This window comes from Hippoglossus hippoglossus, chromosome 5 (assembly GCF_009819705.1).
Source record: "Hippoglossus hippoglossus isolate fHipHip1 chromosome 5, fHipHip1.pri, whole genome shotgun sequence".
Classification (NCBI taxonomy): Eukaryota; Metazoa; Chordata; class Actinopteri; order Pleuronectiformes; family Pleuronectidae; genus Hippoglossus; species Hippoglossus hippoglossus.
The window spans coordinates 1,741,036-1,759,147 of NC_047155.1; the positions used below are offsets into that span (position 1 = coordinate 1,741,036).

General features: G+C 44.6%; 1 protein-coding gene across 1 annotated transcript in view; it reads right to left on the bottom strand.

Annotated features, from left to right (window-relative positions):
• Positions 1-18,112, bottom strand: part of LOC117761169 (titin-like) — a 190,964-nt gene that overhangs the window by 24,092 nt on the left and 148,760 nt on the right. The window contains exon 14 of the mRNA XM_034584835.1: positions 9,157-9,603. Within this exon, the coding sequence (XP_034440726.1) occupies positions 9,157-9,603 (447 nt within the window). The remainder of the gene's footprint in view (positions 1-9,156; positions 9,604-18,112) is intronic.

The following is an 18,112-nucleotide window of genomic DNA, read 5'->3' on the forward strand; positions in this document are numbered from 1 at the left end:
ACCGACACCCGCAGCAGCTGCACGGCGGACATGTTCCTCGTCTTTGCGCACTTTGAGTCCCGGAGCGGACAAAAAAAGCCAGCGGCAGGAAAACAGAGACACCGAGCTCAGGGCCAACAGCGACGCCTGCTGGACTGGAGGACGAGGAGGAAACTAAAGTACTAATACTGTACAGTAGAAAATATGGAAGACGAAACATGACTTAATTATAAATAAATATATAAATGAATGTATAAATAAAGACTTAAATGCATAAATAAATAAGGAATAAATATAGAAATAAATGTCTTAAATTTATTTCCACATATATCTTTTTCTGTATTTCTGTGTCCCTGTGCTAATGAGACTGTGAGCGTCTCGTCTCATTTTGTACTGAGCACAAAATGTTGACGAGTCAATTTTCATGATGTTTAAATGCAGCCTCAAACGCTGGAGCGCATCAAACAAACACTAAGTTACTTCATGTACTGATCAGGTCCTGATAACTAGTAATGAGTGATTATTAGTTAAAGTGAGAGCAGGTCAGAGTGGAGGCGGAAACAGAAACTTCAGCTCAGTACAAACCGACTGCAGCTTCTACTCTGATCATTGAGCAGCTGAGACCAAAGAAACTCTCTCACTGCACGAAAAGCCAAATGGTTTTTTAGGAGATTGATCCAGATGCGTGGAGCATTAGAACTGGGTGCTGCTTCTCCATGTTTAGTTTGGACTGATGGGGACAGAAAGTAGACCCGTCCCAGACTACCTGAGGGGACTGGATGGTTAAATAGTAGTAGATTAGAAATGTATATAACCATTCAGTGCCTTATAAACCAACAGCAATATTTTGAAATCTATTCTTTGATGGACAGGATGCAGTGAAAGGACCTGAGAACTGGACTGATATGATCCACTGTCCCGGTGCTAGTGAAGACTCAGGCTGTTGTGTTTTCAATGAGCTGCAGCTGTCTGATAATTTTTTTTTACAGTCTATCGATTTGTTACAGTCTACCCAGCTCAGACCTGAGGGCACTTCACAATCGAATCGTGCCTCTGGTGATCGTCCTGTCTTTCCGTTCTCCAGATTGTCTTCTACAAGTTTGTGGGGCAGGGAACGTCACCTGTACTGTCACTCAGGGCACTGATCAAACCACCTACAGCGTCCCAGATGAGGGGGCATCAGGCTGTAGCTATTCGTGGACCAACGCAAGTGACACAGGTGGAAGTGAAATAAACCAGAGTATTCCTTATTCTTATTCTTATTATTGTTATTATTTTGATCTACCAACTAATTTCAAAATTCCACATCTTGCAAAATGTTCATTTTATCGGCTTCACTCTTGTATTGGCATGCATATGTTATCACTTCATCAGTAGGATGGTTGAGCTCATCTTGTATGTTGTCATTAGCACTCCGTGCTCGTGATCAGGAAGGACTTAGGAAGGATGGTACAGTCAGGAGTGCGAACGTGAGCACCTTCATCACCTCAGAATGCTTCCCACGGGTCATCTACAGGGGAGACTGGCTTTCAGAGGTATTACAGCTCTAATCTGAAAAAAAATGTTTTTGTTTTGTTATGCACAAATGTTTGGTGACGAACTTCATTCTCAGAATTAGGAATAGAAGGTACAGAATCTATACCTCAGCCAAGGCTGGACCATCCAGCACGACTGTCTAGTTGTTATAGTAGACATATTAAAGAAAAAAGGGAGTGGTCTGATCACCTAAATGATTACAGAGTGAAATGAAAACCAATGAAACATATATTTTACTCTTAACTACGTGTGTCTGCTAAAGAGAGATAAACTTAACACAGTATAATACAGCAACACAAAATATGTGTCTAGAAAGGCTACAGTTAAACTACAGTTGTGGAACAAATAATTTAAAGAAATTTGATAATTTTAAGATGCACTAAATTGCACATTTTTTAAAATCTGTTATGTTAAAGTAAGGATCTGACCCTTTGTCCTGACTTTTGCAAAATTGAACGAGTTCTTCTCATGCTGCGACCCCATCCCTCCTCCAAGTTTGGTGTAAATTCATTTTTTGTTATGCTGCTGATAAACCAACCAGCAACCAACAGACATGTGTGAAAACCTTATTCTGTGAACTCAGACCAGGACAATAACATAATCCAGAGTTTTTCCTGCACAGAGAGATTTCGTGCCGCCTTCGCCTCCCGACAATGCGACACAAAATCCTGTTGTCACTGTATTGTCCCTTTGTTTCTTCTCCATAGGAAGAAGTGCACACATCTAACTGCACCGGTGAGTATCATTTCCTGGCAGACCTATTCATGAAGTTTAATGATACTGTGTTTTATTCCATTGTATTCTTTGTATTCATACTTTTAATCTAAAACGTGTATTTCCATTTATCCAACGATCTGATGTAAGAATGTTTTCTTTTTACAGTTGTCTGCCGTAAAAAGGTTGTGCCTCCGGAAGGTGAGGATGTATTAAAAGCAATAAATTATAGTTACAGTGTTTGTGTCGTTGAGTTGTTTACGGTCTAAAGCTGCTTTCAGACATGCACAGAACTCTGGAGAACCTCAGGACCTTCTCCAGAGGAGCTGTATATGTGAACGCAAATGTCCTTCTGCTGACCCCCCAGTAAAAAGTGTATGTTTGGTGTCGAGATGAGAAAGAAGTAAATTGTTTCTTGTCTGGGTGATGTGCTCTCCAGATGTCCATCATAGAAATGTAATGGGTTTTTACCTGATACATACCACATCTGTTCACCAAGTCTCGTGGTAATCCGGCCCGTAGTTTTTGGGTAATCTTGTTTATAGCCAACCAATTTACAGACAGGGGTGAAACATAACCTGCTTGGTGGAGGAAACTATGTGGCTGTTGTGGGGATGAGACGTGTTAGACGACACCCTGCCTGACCAGTTCATATCATAATTGTGACTTAAATCTGTTGATTGCGTTCCAGGTGGCGATGTTGAGCCATTTTGCCACGCCCATTTCTAAATACTCCAGAATACGTACATTTCCACCACTTTCTAACTTTCTGCAAACTTTGGTAACGATTTGAGCACGTTGAAGCCCTCAAAAAGCCCCTTCTTTTGCCTGAAAAATAATAATAATAATAATTATAATCCTGTCAATTTCAATAGGGCCCACTGTCGGTGCTCGGGCCCTAATTAAGTGACCAAATAAAAGAACAGTGTCCCTGCACCTTGTGACCAACATTTCTTTGTACTTTATTTTAAACCTAGAGCTGTTTGAGTGAGAAACATCTTCATGCAGATACTGCATTAGTTCATATAGTAATAATACAATTACTACACTATATATTTTTATGGCAGTAATACAGTAAGTGTGTTTTTAACCTGGAGTTGAGAAAAAGTCGAAACTGATGCACAAGTAAAGATAAATTCATTCAGGCAGATCTCAGCCTCCTAAACCTCTTTGCACCAGGGGTCCCTCCGCGCCAGTGCTAATGCCTGTTAGCTTGTCGGTGGTTAGCAGCTACGTACGCAGTCAGTTGTGGTAGAATGAGCCCGACAGGAGTCAGGTCAGTTGACATTTCAACCCCCACACGGACGCTGCACATCAATCTGGGACGTTTCTGAAGCCGAACAGCCGCGAGTTTGACTCTTAATGCCTCGAAAACACCGGTGACAATCTTTTGTTGTGTTTTCAAGCTAATTAGCTAGCTAGCCTCCGGTACGTGTTGTTCTCTGGTCCACGGAGGAAACAGTCAAGACAAACGTGGCGGGGTGCGTGCGTGCGTGTGCACGTGCTGGAGATGAAGGGTTTAAACGCCGAGATGTCTGAGTCTCAATCAACGAGCGGAACCACGGAGGCCATGTGTTTGAAAAGCTTCTACTTTTAGAGCTAGCTCCCACTGCTAACGACTGGTGCCGCCCACCGCGACTGGAAGTCCCACCAAATTACCGGCAAATATCCTGTTAATTAAAGGGTTTTATTCTTTTACACTCGTTACCGAAGTGATTCGTGGCTCCACTTGCCTCTAACCCCAGTTTCTCTGCTGGTAAACGGTGCAGCGCTATAGTTTGAATGGGGCTCGGTTGTGAACACAGGTTAGCATTAGACGCACCTTTCAATTAGCATCAAGATCTGTCCGTAAAGAACCCAACTGCGTGTTCTGCTGTTTGAGTGAGTTAGCTGTTAGCTCCAGCTAGCCGTGGCACAACGTCAGTGTTAACTTGCTGCTAGTGAACAACGAGCTAGTTAGCTGTAGTTAGTGTGTTAGCATCGAGAGTGAGGCAGGAAAAAGCTGCAGCTGTTCCCAGTCACTTAACTTTCCGTCCTTCGGTCACTTCCGAACCAGAAGGGCGCTCAGAGGTCACTTTATTTATCCGACCCATAACCCTATTCTAAAGTCTAATGAAAAATATCCTGGTGAGTTTTACATCCCTGCAGATGTGTGAAATACAATGATGGTGCCGCGGACGGTTGCCTCGGTGTGTTGGTGCGCGATGTTTTGTCTTGTTTTGTTAGTTAATTCAGTGTTTTGCCTCAGAACCGGGAGCTCTTTCACCAGAGAAATGCTCATGAACATCAGGGTCATAACTCCTGAGAATTTATTTCCGACTTTTATTGCCTCATCTGTGGAAATTTTGGATATTCTGGTCAAAGGCGCCCTCACCTTCGTACATACAGTGAAGCGACGGAGGAGAGGTAAACGTGCCGGTTCACTTGTGCGTCTCCGCCGGCGGGGACTTCGCACACCGCTACCAGGTATATTCCTCTCCAACGTGCGTTCACTGTGCAACAACCTGGACGAACTCCAGCTACTAGTTGGTAAGAACAGAGACTTCTCCTCATCTTCCGTTCTGGGCTTCACGGAGACGTGGCTGTGTGGTTCGATACCGGACTCTGCGCTGCAGTTGGCTGGCTTCCAGCTTTTCAGAGCGGACCGCCACACGGAACTCTCTGGCAAGACGAAAGGTGGAGGAATCTGCTTCTATACTAACTGCGGCTGGTGCAATGATGTGACATTGATTCAACAGCACTGTTCTCCTGATCTGGAATTTTTTTTTATCAAATGCAAACTCTTCTACTCCCCCCGTGAGTTTGTTTCATTCATTCTGGTCGGTGTTTACATTCCACCGCAGGCTAACGTGCAAGAGGCACAACGCATGCTCGCCGACCAGATACTGTGTGTGGAACGGACTAACCCGGACTCCTGTCCTCGGCGACTTTAACAAAGGAAATCTCACCCGCGAACTCCCCAAATATAAACAATTTATGAAATGCCCGACCAGAGAGGAGAATATTCTGGATCACTGTTACACCACAGTAAGCAGTGCCTATCACGCCGTCCCCCGGGCTGCACTGGGACTCTCGGTCATGGTCCATTTGATTCCTGCATACAGGCAGAAACTAAAACTCTGCAAACCTGTTGTGAGGACTTCAAAGCAGTGGACCAGGGAAGCTGTGGAGGATCTTCAGGCGTGCTTGGACTGTACAGATTGGGAGGTTTTCAGGACTGCTACAAACAGTCTGGACGAGTACACAGAGGCTGTGACTTCTTATATCAGCTTCTGTGAGGACAGCTGTGTCCCATCACGCTCCAGGGTGTGTTACAACAATGACAAACCCTGGTTCACAGCCAAACTCAAAAAGTTAAGGTTGGAGAAGGAAGAAGCGTTCAGGAGTGGGGACAGAGACAGGTTTATAGAGTCAAAATACAGGTTTAGCAAGGAGGTGAGAGAAGCCAAACGTCTGTACTCTGAGAAACTCCAACACCAGTTCTCAGCCAATGACTCTGCCTCTGTCTGGAAAGGGCTTAGGCAGATTACAAATTGTAAGCCTAGAGCCCCCCACTCCACTAACGACCCACGCCTGGCCAACGACTTGAATGAGTTTTACTGTCGCTTTGAAAGACAATGGGACAGTCCTGACACCATCCCCCGTGACACCACCCTCCAGCCCATCAACTGCACCTCCCCCACCATAGCAAAGGCCTGCGCCTTTCCACAACTGCCCACCTCAGAGCCCCCTCCCTCCTCCCCTATCACAGTGACGACTCTCTCCATCCTGGAGAGGGACGTCAACAGACTCTTCAGGAGACAGAACCCCCGCAAAGCAGCCGGGCCAGACTCTGTCTCTCCATCAATCCTGAAACACTGTGCTGATCAGCTGTCTCCGGTGTTCACAGCCATTTTTAACACCTCACTGGAGACATGCCACGTACCAGCCTGCTTCAAGACCTCCACCATCATCCCTGTCCCCAAAAAAACAAAGATCACTGGACTCAATGATTACAGACCCGTCGCCCTGACCTCTGTGGTGATGAAGGCATTTGAGCGCCTTGTGCTGTTCCACCTCAAAGCCATCACTGACCCTCTCCTGGACCCCCTGCAGTTTGCCTATAGAGCCAACAGGTCTGTAGACAATGCAGTAAACATGGCCCTTCACTTCATCCTCCAGCACCTGGACTCCTCAGGAACCGACGCCAGGATCCTGTTTGTGGACTTCAGCTCTGCCTTCAACACCATCATTCCGGCTCTGCTACAGGACAAGCTCTCCCAGCTGAGTGTACCTGACTCCACCTGCAGGTGGATCACAGACTTCCTGTCTGACGGGAGACAACACGTGAGTCTGGGGAAGCATGTCTCTGATTCCAGGACCATAAGCACCGGTTCCCCTCAAGGCTGTGTTCTTTCCCCTCTACTCTTCTCCCTGTATACCAACAGCTGCACCTCCAGTCACCAGTCCGTCAAACTCCTTAAGTTCGCGGACGACACCACCCTCATTGGGCTCATCTCTGGTGGGGATGAGTCCGCCTACAGGTGGGAGATTGACCATCTGATTTCATTTCTTTTAAGTATCTTTTTTGTACGTCTGTTTATATGTGTATCACATGTTGTGTCACCCTTTTGGTTGTCAATGTAATAAGTTAACTGTGAGAAATAAAGTGTGGAGAAAATGTGATGTTTTGTAATTTCTTGCCCCTTCAACCTTGACATGGACAGTGGATGATTTCTTATGTTTGCAGGATTTAATGTTTGTTCTTTTCATTTAGATAATTTAGTTTAGTCAGTAGTGGTTAGTTTCAGTATAGTGTCATGTTTAAGAAAAAGATAAAATCTTCAACTTCCAGTTTAACACAAGTTCAGGTTCCTCTAATTCTTTTCAAACACGGGTTTGAGTAAATCACAATTGTAGTTTGCATCGTGACACTGCAAGGAAATTGACAACATAATGTGTATATATATATATATACACACACACACACACACATTTAATGACTCATTTCATTATTGATGTACTGTTTGGAGAAAAGGCTTTGGGGGTGTTTCTCTGCTAAGGGGACAGGACGACTTCACCGCATCGAGAGGAGGATCGACGGGGCCATGTACCGTGAAATCTTGGGCGACAACCTTCTTCCCTCAGCCAGGACATTGAAAATGGTCGTGGATGGGTCTTCCAGCACGACAATGACCCAAAACATATGGCCAAGGGAACAAAGGAGTGGCTCAAGAAGAAGCACATTAAGGTCATGGAGTGGCCTAGCCAAACTCCATTCAATGAGTTGTATTTTCTAGGAACATAAAAATTGTTTAACTCTGGTAAAAACAGGTGGAGGGATTCTTAATTCTCTTTTTACAACAGTGAACTATGAATATGTATCATATGAATAGTTGCTGATGTTGTATATTTAAGCAGCAGTGATGTTGAAGATGATGAAGGAATCTCCGCGGACACCGTTCTTGCTTGTATAAAAAGGTTTATTACACAGAAGTTACAGGTCAGGACAGGTACCTAGGTATACCCGGAGACGTTCTCAGCCAATGCAGAAGTCTGCCTCGCCGGTGCCGGACAAGCATTCATATAGGGAAATTGTGTACGCCCAAGATTTGAGATCAAATGACATCATACATAGGGGCCTTTAATTCAAGACATGCTTCGTACATAAAGATGGAAACCCCTCCATCTAACAGGTCAAAGAGCATTCTCAGAGGGAGAGAACTAACGAGTAACATATGGAATAATAGTTAGGAATTCTGAGAATCCAGAAACGAGGGGCCCCCAGCTTTAAACCTGTCATTATGTTTTACACACGTCAAAAAGATCCATGTTAGCTAAATACACCACACTGACAAATCCTAATAAATCTTTTGTTGCAAACGATGCAACTTAAATCTTTAACCACACAGAGCAAGTAAATTCATTCTCTCCTATATGACTACTCATATGCAGTTACATTACCCATTAGTCTAAATATTTTACCACACTAGGAGCAACTAAATGCTTTCTCTCCTGTATGAATCCTCATATGTACAGTTAGATCGCCCTTTCGGCTAAATCTTTTACCACACTCGGAGCAACTAAACAGTTTCTCTCCTGTATGAATCCTCATATGTGCAGTTAGATCGCCATTTTGAAGAAATCTTTTACCACACTCGGAGCAACTAAACGGTTTCTCTCCAGTATGAATCCTCATATGTGCAGTTAGATCGCCCTCTTGAAGAAATCTTTTACCACACTCGGAGCAACTAAACGGTTTCTCTCCTGTATGAATCCTCATATGTGCAGTTAGATCGCCCTCTTGAAGAAATCTTTTACCACACTCGGAGCAACTAAACGGTTTCTCTCCTGTATGAATCCTCATATGTGCAGTTAGAGCGCCCTTTTGAAGAAATCTTTTACCACACTCGGAGCAACTAAACGGTTTCTCTCCTGTATGAATCCTCATATGTGCAGTTAGATCGCCATTTCGGCTAAATCTTTTACCACACTCGGAGCAACTAAACGGTTTCTCTCCTGTATGAATCCTCATATGTACAGTTAGATCGCCATTTCGGCTAAATCTTTTACCACACTCGGAGCAACTAAATGCTTTCTCTCCTGTATGAATCCTCATATGTGCAGTTATATCGCCCTTATAAAGAAAGCTTTTACCACACTCAGAGCAACTAAACGGTCTCTCTCCTGTATGAATCCTCATATGTACAGTTAGATTGACCTTTTGAATAAATCTTTTACCACACTCGGAGCAACTAAACGGTCTCTCTCCTGTATGAATCCTCATATGTGCAGTTAGATTGACCTTTTGAAGAAATCTTTTACCACACTCAGAGCAACTAAACGGTTTCTCTCCTGTATGAGTCCTCATATGTACAGTTAGATTGCACTTTTGTCTAAATGTTTTACCACACTCAGAACAACCTAATGCTTTCTTACCAGTTTTACATTTCATATCACTTTGAGGCTGTTTGTTATTTTTTGTATTTAAACCAGACTGAGGTTCCCTGGTCTGCATCCAATCATCTTCACTGCCTTCAGTCTTGTCCTCAGTACCTTGTTGTAAATGTCCATCAGGACCTGAGTTCCTGGCTGGTTCTTGTTCTCCACAGTCCGCTCTGTTCTCCTCAGTCTGACTCTGATGAAGCTGTGACAACTCAGGTTTCTCTTCATCTTCTTCACTCTTCACAGTGACAGCAGTCAATGTGAACTTGATATCAGCCTGCTCAAGTTGTTGAAGCTGCTCTCCCTCCTGATTGGTCCACGGTTCCTCCTGTTCCTCTTTAATGTGGGGGGGCTCTGGGTCCTCCTGGTCCACAATGGGGCTCAACTGCTGCTGCTTAGGGGGAACCTCTTCTTTATTCACCATCAGCTGCTGTACGTCTGCAGGACACACTGAAACACAAATACACACGTTTATCATTTCAGAGTTTCCTGAAGTGTTTTTAAAAACTTGTGTTGTGTCGTTTAATGTCGACTGTTATTATTTTTGAATGATCACACTCAGGAAGCAGAGATGTTGAGGTAGTTCATAGTTACCTCAACATCTCGACGCAGCTCGTAAATTTAGCAGCTTTAAACACTGGAAGTGTTTCCAGTAAAAAAGTTTTATATTTTGAGGCCAAATAAACAAATTAGGACACTAACAGAGCAGAGCAGGGCGAGTGGAGGTTAGTTAGTTGGTTAAGCTGTTTTCAGACATGACCTGTGGGTAACAACCAGAGAATTGTCTCCAGAGTTTCTCCAGAGTTTGTTTCTCACACATGAACAACACAGCAGCAGGTTTTCTGCACAGACTCGTTCACAACAGTATCAAATCCTCCTCATTACTCAGGTGAAGGTGGAGCAGCAGACAGAGACAGGAAGTGACGTATTAACTCTGCTGCATAGATCATGTGATCATGTTTACATCACCCCGACACCGTCGTCAGCTCTTATCACCACAAACTCTCTTCACATCTCTGTCTGGTCTTCTAGTGATGACGTCATTAGTAGGAAGGAAGATGGCTGCGTCGAGTCAAAGCTTGAATTCACCCAAAGAGCAAATAGCCCACGATCATCTAAAGTGTGGGAGTTTTTTAGACGGACACCAAACAACATGTTTCTCTGTAAACTCTGCAAATCCAAAATGATCACAGCAGCACAACCGTGATGCACGAGCACTTGAAGCTGAAGCATCCAGGGGAGATTTCTCAAGATGGCATCTGGAGCGAGACAGAACCGCAAGTTTTACTTTTTGTCCTGAAACAAGCGTAATATATTACGATTATCAACACGTGGAGTGGAATAGGAATAGACTGGAATAGCAGGAGTCATCTTAACTGCACAACTCCAGTGACTGAATCAATCCATGTTGTAAACCAGTTTTAGTATTTAAATAAAACCCAGATTCTCCAGTTCAGGGAAAGTGTTGCTATGACCTACATGGATTTATTCATCTATGTGTCACAGCGATCGTTTTGAAATCAAGCATCTCACAAATAGGGTCTATTGTTATTAATATAACACAACACTGATGTAGAAATTATACTGACTTTAAAATATGCCAGTATCATAATTATTCACACAATATGTGTCTGTTTTTACACAAAAGGAGCCAAAATGCATGAACACCCCAGATGTGTGCTGAGCTTTCTAACAGCATGTTGCAGATGATTATCAAAGACACGTGACCCCGGGCTGCCGTTGAGGGTCAAAGCTCCTGATCCTTTGATCTACACATTTCATCAACTTAACCAACCAGACATCGTTTTAAACTCATCATTCCCTTTAAGGAGTGTTAGTTTGATCAACTCGTGTTAGCAGAGCTGGAGCTAGCTAACGTTAGCCTGTGAGCGGCTCCTCGAGGGACTGACCGACTCTGTGCAGCCGGAGTTCGGGCTTCATCACGGCATCCAGCAGCCTCCTCTGGCGGCAGACCTCCCGCTCGGACCGCTCCACTCTGTGTTCGTACTCCGCCACGGTTTCCTCAATCACCGCGACGATCTCCTCCGCCGCCGCCGCGAGCCGCTCGGTGAGCATCGCCCTCAGCGCCGGGACTCGAGCCGTTTCTCCTCCTTTCTCCACCTGCAGCAGAAAGCCTTCCGCGGCAGCGCTGATCCGCTCACGTACCGACACCCGCAGCAGCTGCACGGCGGACATGTTCCTCGTCTTTGCGCACTTTGAGTCCCGGAGCGGACAAAGAGAGCCAGCGGCAGGAAAACAGAGACACCGAGCTCAGAGCCAACAGCGACGCCTGCTGGACTGGAGGACGAGGAGGAAACTAAAGTACTAATACTGTACAGTAGAAAATATGGAAGACGAAACATGACTTCATTATAAATAAATATATAAATAAATGTATAAATAAATACTTAAATGCATAAATAAATAAGGAATAAATATAGAAATAAATGTCTTAAATTTATTTCCACATATATCTTTTTCTGTATTTCTGTGTCCCTGTGCTAATGAGACTGTGAGCGTCTCGTCTCATTTTGTACTGAGCACAAAATGTTGACGAGTCAATTTTCATGATGTTTAAATGCAGCCTCATAAACGCTGGAGCGCATCAAACAAACACTAAGTTACTTCATGTACTGATCAGGTCCTGATAACTAGTAATGAGTGATTATTAGTTAAAGTGAGAGCAGGTCAGAGTGGAGGCGGAAACAGAAACTTCAGCTCAGTACAAACCGACTGCAGCTTCTGCTCTGATCATTGAGCAGCTGAGACCAAAGAAACTCTCTCACTGCACGAAAAGCCAAATGTTGGCAGTCAGTGCCCGTTTACAGGATGCGAATTCCGCGTTCACCCGTGACACAAACTGGCAGAAACATACCCCCGGTAGAGCAGTGGGGGGGCTAGGGAGGGGGGAGTGCCGCCGGGGAGTCGCTGAGCGAAGGTGTGATCTAATTAGCATATGAATCGCAGCGAAATCGCTGGTGAGAACTCATCTCACTTCACCATTGGATGAAACCACAGACCTTTGAAACAAAAAGTCACTTGTGATTGGCTGGTAGATCTGTCGGATGTTAGTTATGTTTAATTTAAATGATTCAAACGTGTTCGCTTGTCAGTCAGAAATACAAAACAAGTTCATAATGAAGTCAGTGTTACGATTCTCAGCTTTAAAATATGTCATAAAATTTGTCACACTTATATTATATTTCTTTATGAAGAAGATCATAAGTTGTAATCCGTCATTGGAGCCCAAATAGTATGATAGTGTTTTAGCAGGAGGAGGAGCTTTACAGCAGAGTAATGGGACCGACTCTGCTGAAGCTGCTGGGATATCACAACAGTGGTGGTGGAAGCCTCATGGTTTTTTAGGAGATTGATCCAGATGCGTGGAGCATTAGAACTGGGTGCTGCTTCTCCATGTTTAGTTTGGACTGATGGGGACAGAAAGTAGACCCGTCCCAGACTACCTGAGGGGACTGGATGGTTAAATAGTAGTAGATTAGAAATGTATATAACCATTCAGTGCCTTATAAACCAACAGCAATATTTTGAAATCTATTCTTTGATGGACAGGATGCAGTGAAAGGACCTGAGAACTGGACTGATATGATCCACTGTCCCGGTGCTAGTGAAGACTCAGGCTGTTGTGTTTTCAATGAGTTGCAGCTGTCTGATAATTTTTTTTTTACAGTCTATCGATTTGTTACAGTCTACCCAGCTCAGACCTGAGGGCACTTCACAATCGAATCGTGCCTCTGGTGATCGTCCTGTCTTTCCGTCCTCCAGATTGTCTTCTACAAGTTTGTGGGGCAGGGAACATCACCTGTACTGTCACTCAGGGCACTGATCAAACCACCTACAGCGTCCCAGATGAGGGGGCATCAGGCTGTAGCTATTCGTGGACCAACGCAAGTGACACAGGTGGAAGTGAAATAAACCAGAGTATTCCTTATTCTTATTCTTATTATTGTTATTATTTTGATCTACCAACTAATTTCAAAATTCCACATCTTGCAAAATGTTCATTTTATCGGCTTCACTCTTGTATTGGCATGCATATGTTATCACTTCATCAGTAGGATGGTTGAGCTCATCTTGTATGTTGTCATTAGCACTCCGTGCTCGTGATCAGGAAGGACTTAGGAAGGATGGTACAGTCAGGAGTGCGAACGTGAGCACCTTCATCACCTCAGAATGCTTCCCACGGGTCATCTACAGGGGAGACTGGCTTTCAGAGGTATTACAGCTCTAATCTGAAAAAATATGTTTTTGTTTTGTTATGCACAAATGTTTGGTGACGAACTTCATTCTCAGAATTATGAATAGAAGGTACAGAATCTATACCTCAGCCAAGGCTGGACCATCCAGCACGACTGTCTAGTTGTTATAGTAGACATATTCAAGAAAAAAGGGAGTGGTCTGATCACCTAAATGATTACAGAGTGAAATGAAAACCAATGAAACATATATTTTACTCTTAACTACGTGTGTCTGCTAAAGAGAAATAAACTTAACACAATTTGAAAATTTTAAGCTGCACTAAATTGCACACTTATAAATATCTATTCATTAAATATTACTGCAGATTTTTTTAATCTGTTATGTTAAAGTAAGGATCTGACCCTTTGTCCTGATTTTTGCAAAATTGAACGAGTTCTTCTCATGCTGCGACCCCATCCCTCCTCCAAGTTTGGTGCAAATACATTTTTTGTTATGCTGCTGATAAACCAACCAGCAACCAACAGACATGTGTGAAAACTTTATTCTGTGAACTCAGACTAGGACAATAACATAATCCAGAGTTTTTCCTGCACAGAGAGATTTCGTGCCGTCTTCGCCTCCCGACAATGCGACCCAAAATCCTGTTGTCACTGTATCGTCCCTTTGTTTCTTCTCCATAGAAAGAAGTGCACACATCTAACTGCACCGGTGAGTATCATTTCCTGGCAGACCTATTCATGAAGTTTAATGATACTGTGTTTTATTCCATTGTATTCTTTGTATTCATACTTTTAATCTAAAACGTGTATTTCCATTTATCCAACGATCTGATGTAAGAATGTTTTCTTTTTACAGTTGTCTGCCGTAAAAAGGTTGTGCCTCCGGAAGGTGAGGATGTATTAAAAGCAATAAATTATAGTTAGTGTTTGTGTCGTTGAGTTGTTTACAGTCTAAAGCTGCTTTCAGACATGCACAGAACTCTGGAGAACCTCAGGACCTTCTCCAGAGGAGCTGTATATGTGAACGCAAATGTCCTTCTGCTGAACCCCCAGTAAAAAGTGGAGTATGTTTGGTGTCGAGATGAGAAAGAAGTAAATTGTTTCTTGTCTGGGTGATGTGCTCTCCAGATGTCCATCATAGAAATGTAATGGGTTCTTACCTGATACATACCACATCTGTTCACCAAGTCTCGTGGTAATCCGGCCCGTAGTTTTTGGGTAATCTTGTTTATAGCCAACCAATTTACAGACAGGGGTGAAACATAACCTGCTTGGTGGAGGAAACTATGTGGCTGTTGTGGGGATGAGACGTGTTAGACGACACCCTGCCTGACCAGTTCATATCATAACTGTGACTTAAATCTGTTGATTGCGTTCCAGGTGGCGATGTTGAGCCATTTTGCCACGCCCATTTCTAAATACTCCAGAATACGTACATTTTCACCACTTTCTAACTTTCTGCAAACTTTGGTAACGATTTGAGCACGTTGAAGCCCTCAAAAAGCCCCTTCTTTTGCCTGAAAGATAATAATAATAATAATAATAATAATCCTGTCAATTTCAATAGGGCCCACTGTCGGTGCTCGGGCCCTAATTAAGTGACCAAATAAGGGAACAGTGTCCCTGCACCTTGTGAACAACATTTCTTTGTACTTTATTTTAAACCTAGAGCTGTTTGAGTGAGAAACATCTTCATGCAGATACTGCATTAGTTCATATAGTAATAATACAATTACTATACTATATATTCTTATGGCAGTAATACAGTAAGTGTGTTTTTAACCTGGAGTTGAGAAAAAGTCGAAACTGATGCACAAGTAAAGATAAATTCATTCAGGCAGATCTCAGCCTCCTAAACCTCTTTGCACCAGGGGTCCCTCCGCGCCAGCAGCTAATGCCTGTTAGCTTGTCGGTGGTTAGCAGCTACGTACGCAGTCAGTTGTGGTAGAATGAGCCCGACAGGAGTCAGGTCAGTTGACATTTCAACCCCCACACGGACGCTGCACATCAATCTGGGACGTTTCTGAAGCCGAACCGCCGCGAGTTTGACTCTTAATGCCTCGAAAACACCGGTGACAATCTTTTAGCTAGCTAGCCTCCGGTACGTGTTGTTCTCTGGTCCACGGAGGAAACAGTCAAGACAAACGTGGCTGGGTGTGTGTGTGTGCGTGCGTGTGTGTGCACGTGCTGGAGATGAAGGGTTTAAACCTTGAGATGTCTGAGTCTCAATCAACGAGCGGAACCACGGAGGCCATGTATTTGAAAAGCTTCTACTTTTAGAGCTAGCTCCCACTGCTAACGACTGGTGCCGCCCACCGCGACTGGAAGTCCCACCAAATTACCGGCAAATATCCTGTTAATTAAAGGGTTTTACTCTTTTACACTCGTTACCGAAGTGATTCGTGGCTCCACTTGCCTCTAACCCCAGTTTATCTGCTGGTAAACGGTGCAGCGCTATAGTTTGAATGGGGCTCGGTTGTGAACACAGGTTAGCATTAGACGCACCTTTCAATTAGCATCAAGATCTGTCCATAAAGAACCCAACTGCGTGTTCTGCTGTTTGAGTGAGTTAGCTGTTAGCTCCAGCTAGCCTGTGGCACAACGTCAGTGTTAACTAGCTGCTAGTGAACAACGAGCTAGTTAGCTGTAGTTAGTGTGTTAGCATCGAGAGTGAGGCAGGAAAAAGCTGCAGCTGTTCCCAGTCACTTAACTTTCCGTCCTTCGGTCACTTCCGAACCAGAAGGGCGCTAAGAGGTGACTTTATTTATCCTATCCGACCCATAACCCTATTCTAAAGTCTAATGAAAAATATCCTGGTGAGTTTTACATCCCTGCAGATGTGTGAAATACAATGATGGTGCCGCGGACGGCTGCCTCGGTGTGTTGGTGCGCGATGTTTTGTCTTGTTTTGTTAGTTAATTCAGTGTTTTGCCTCAGAACCGGGAGCTCTTTCACCAGAGAAATGCTCATGAACATCAGGGTCATACCTCCTGAGAATTTATTTCCGACTTTTATTGCCTCATCTGTCGAAATTTTGGATATTCTGGTCAAAGGCGCCCTCACCTTCGTACATACAGTGAAGCGACGGAGGAGAGGTAAACGTGCCGGTTCACTTGTGCGTCTCCGCCGGCGGGGACTTCGCACACCGCTACCAGGTATATTCCTCTCCAACGTGCGTTCACTGTGCAACAAGCTGGACGAACTCCAGCTACTAGTTAGTAAGAACAGAGACTTCTCCTCATCTTCCGTTCTGGGCTTCACGGAGACGTGGCTGTGTGGTTCGATACCGGACTCTGCGCTGCAGTTGGCTGGCTTCCAGCTTTTCAGAGCGGACCGCCACACGGAACTCTCTGGCAAGACGAAAGGTGGAGGAATCTGCTTCTATACTAACTGCGGCTGGTGCAATGATGTGACATTGATTCAACAGCACTGTTCTCCTGATCTGGAATATTTTTTTTATCAAATGCAAACTCTTCTACTCCCCCCGTGAGTTTGTTTCATTCATTCTGGTCGGTGTTTACATTCCACTGCAGGCTAACGTGCAAGAGGCACAACGCATGCTCGCCGACCAGATACTGTGTGTGGAACGGACTAACCCGGACTCCTGTCCTCGGCGACTTTAACAAAGGAAATCTCACCTGCGAACTCCCCAAATATAAACAATTTATGAAATGCCCGACCAGAGAGGAGAATATTCTGGATCACTGTTACACCACAGTAAGCAGTGCCTATCACGCCGTCCCCCGGGCTGCACTGGGACTCTCGGTCATGGTCCATTTGATTCCTGCATACAAGCAGAAACTAAAACTCTGCAAACCTGTTGTGAGGACTTCAAAGCAGTGGACCAGTGAAGCTGTGGAGGATCATCAGGCGTGCTTGGACTGTACAGATTGGGAGGTTTTCAGGACTGCTACAAACAGTCTGGACGAGTACACAGAGGCTGTGACTTCTTATATCAGCTTCTGTGTGGACAGCTGTGTTCCATCACGCTCCAGGGTGTGTTACAACAATGACAAACCCTGGTTCACAGCCAAACTCAAAAAGTTAAGGTTGGAGAAGGAAGAAGCATTCAGGAGTGGGGACAGAGACAGGTTTATAGAGTCGAAATACAGGTTTAGCAAGGAGGTGAGAGAAGCCAAACGTCTGTACTCTGAGAAACTCCAACACCAGTTCTCAGCCAATGACTCTGCCTCTGTCTGGAAAGGGCTTAGGCAGATTACAAATTGTAAGCCTAGAGCCCCCCACTCCACTAACGACCCACACCTGGCCAACGACTTGAATGAGTTTTACTGTCGCTTTGAAAGACAATGGGACAGTCCTGACACCATCCCCCGTGACACCACCCTCCAGCCCATCAACTGCACCTCCCCCACCATAGCAAAGGCCTGCGCCTTTCCACAACTGCCCACCTCAGAGCCCCCTCCCTCCTCCCCTATCACAGTGACGACTCTCTCCATCCTGGAGAGGGACGTCAACAGACTCTTCAGGAGACAGAACCCCCGCAAAGCAGCCGGGCCAGACTCTGTCTCTCCATCAATCCTGAAACACTGTGCTGATCAGCTGTCTCCGGTGTTCACAGCCATTTTTAACACCTCACTGGAGACATGCCACGTACCAGCCTGCTTCAAGACCTCCACCATCATCCCTGTCCCCAAAAAAACAAAGATCACTGGACTCAATGATTACAGACCCGTCGCCCTGACCTCTGTGGTGATGAAGGCATTTGAGCGCCTTGTGCTGTT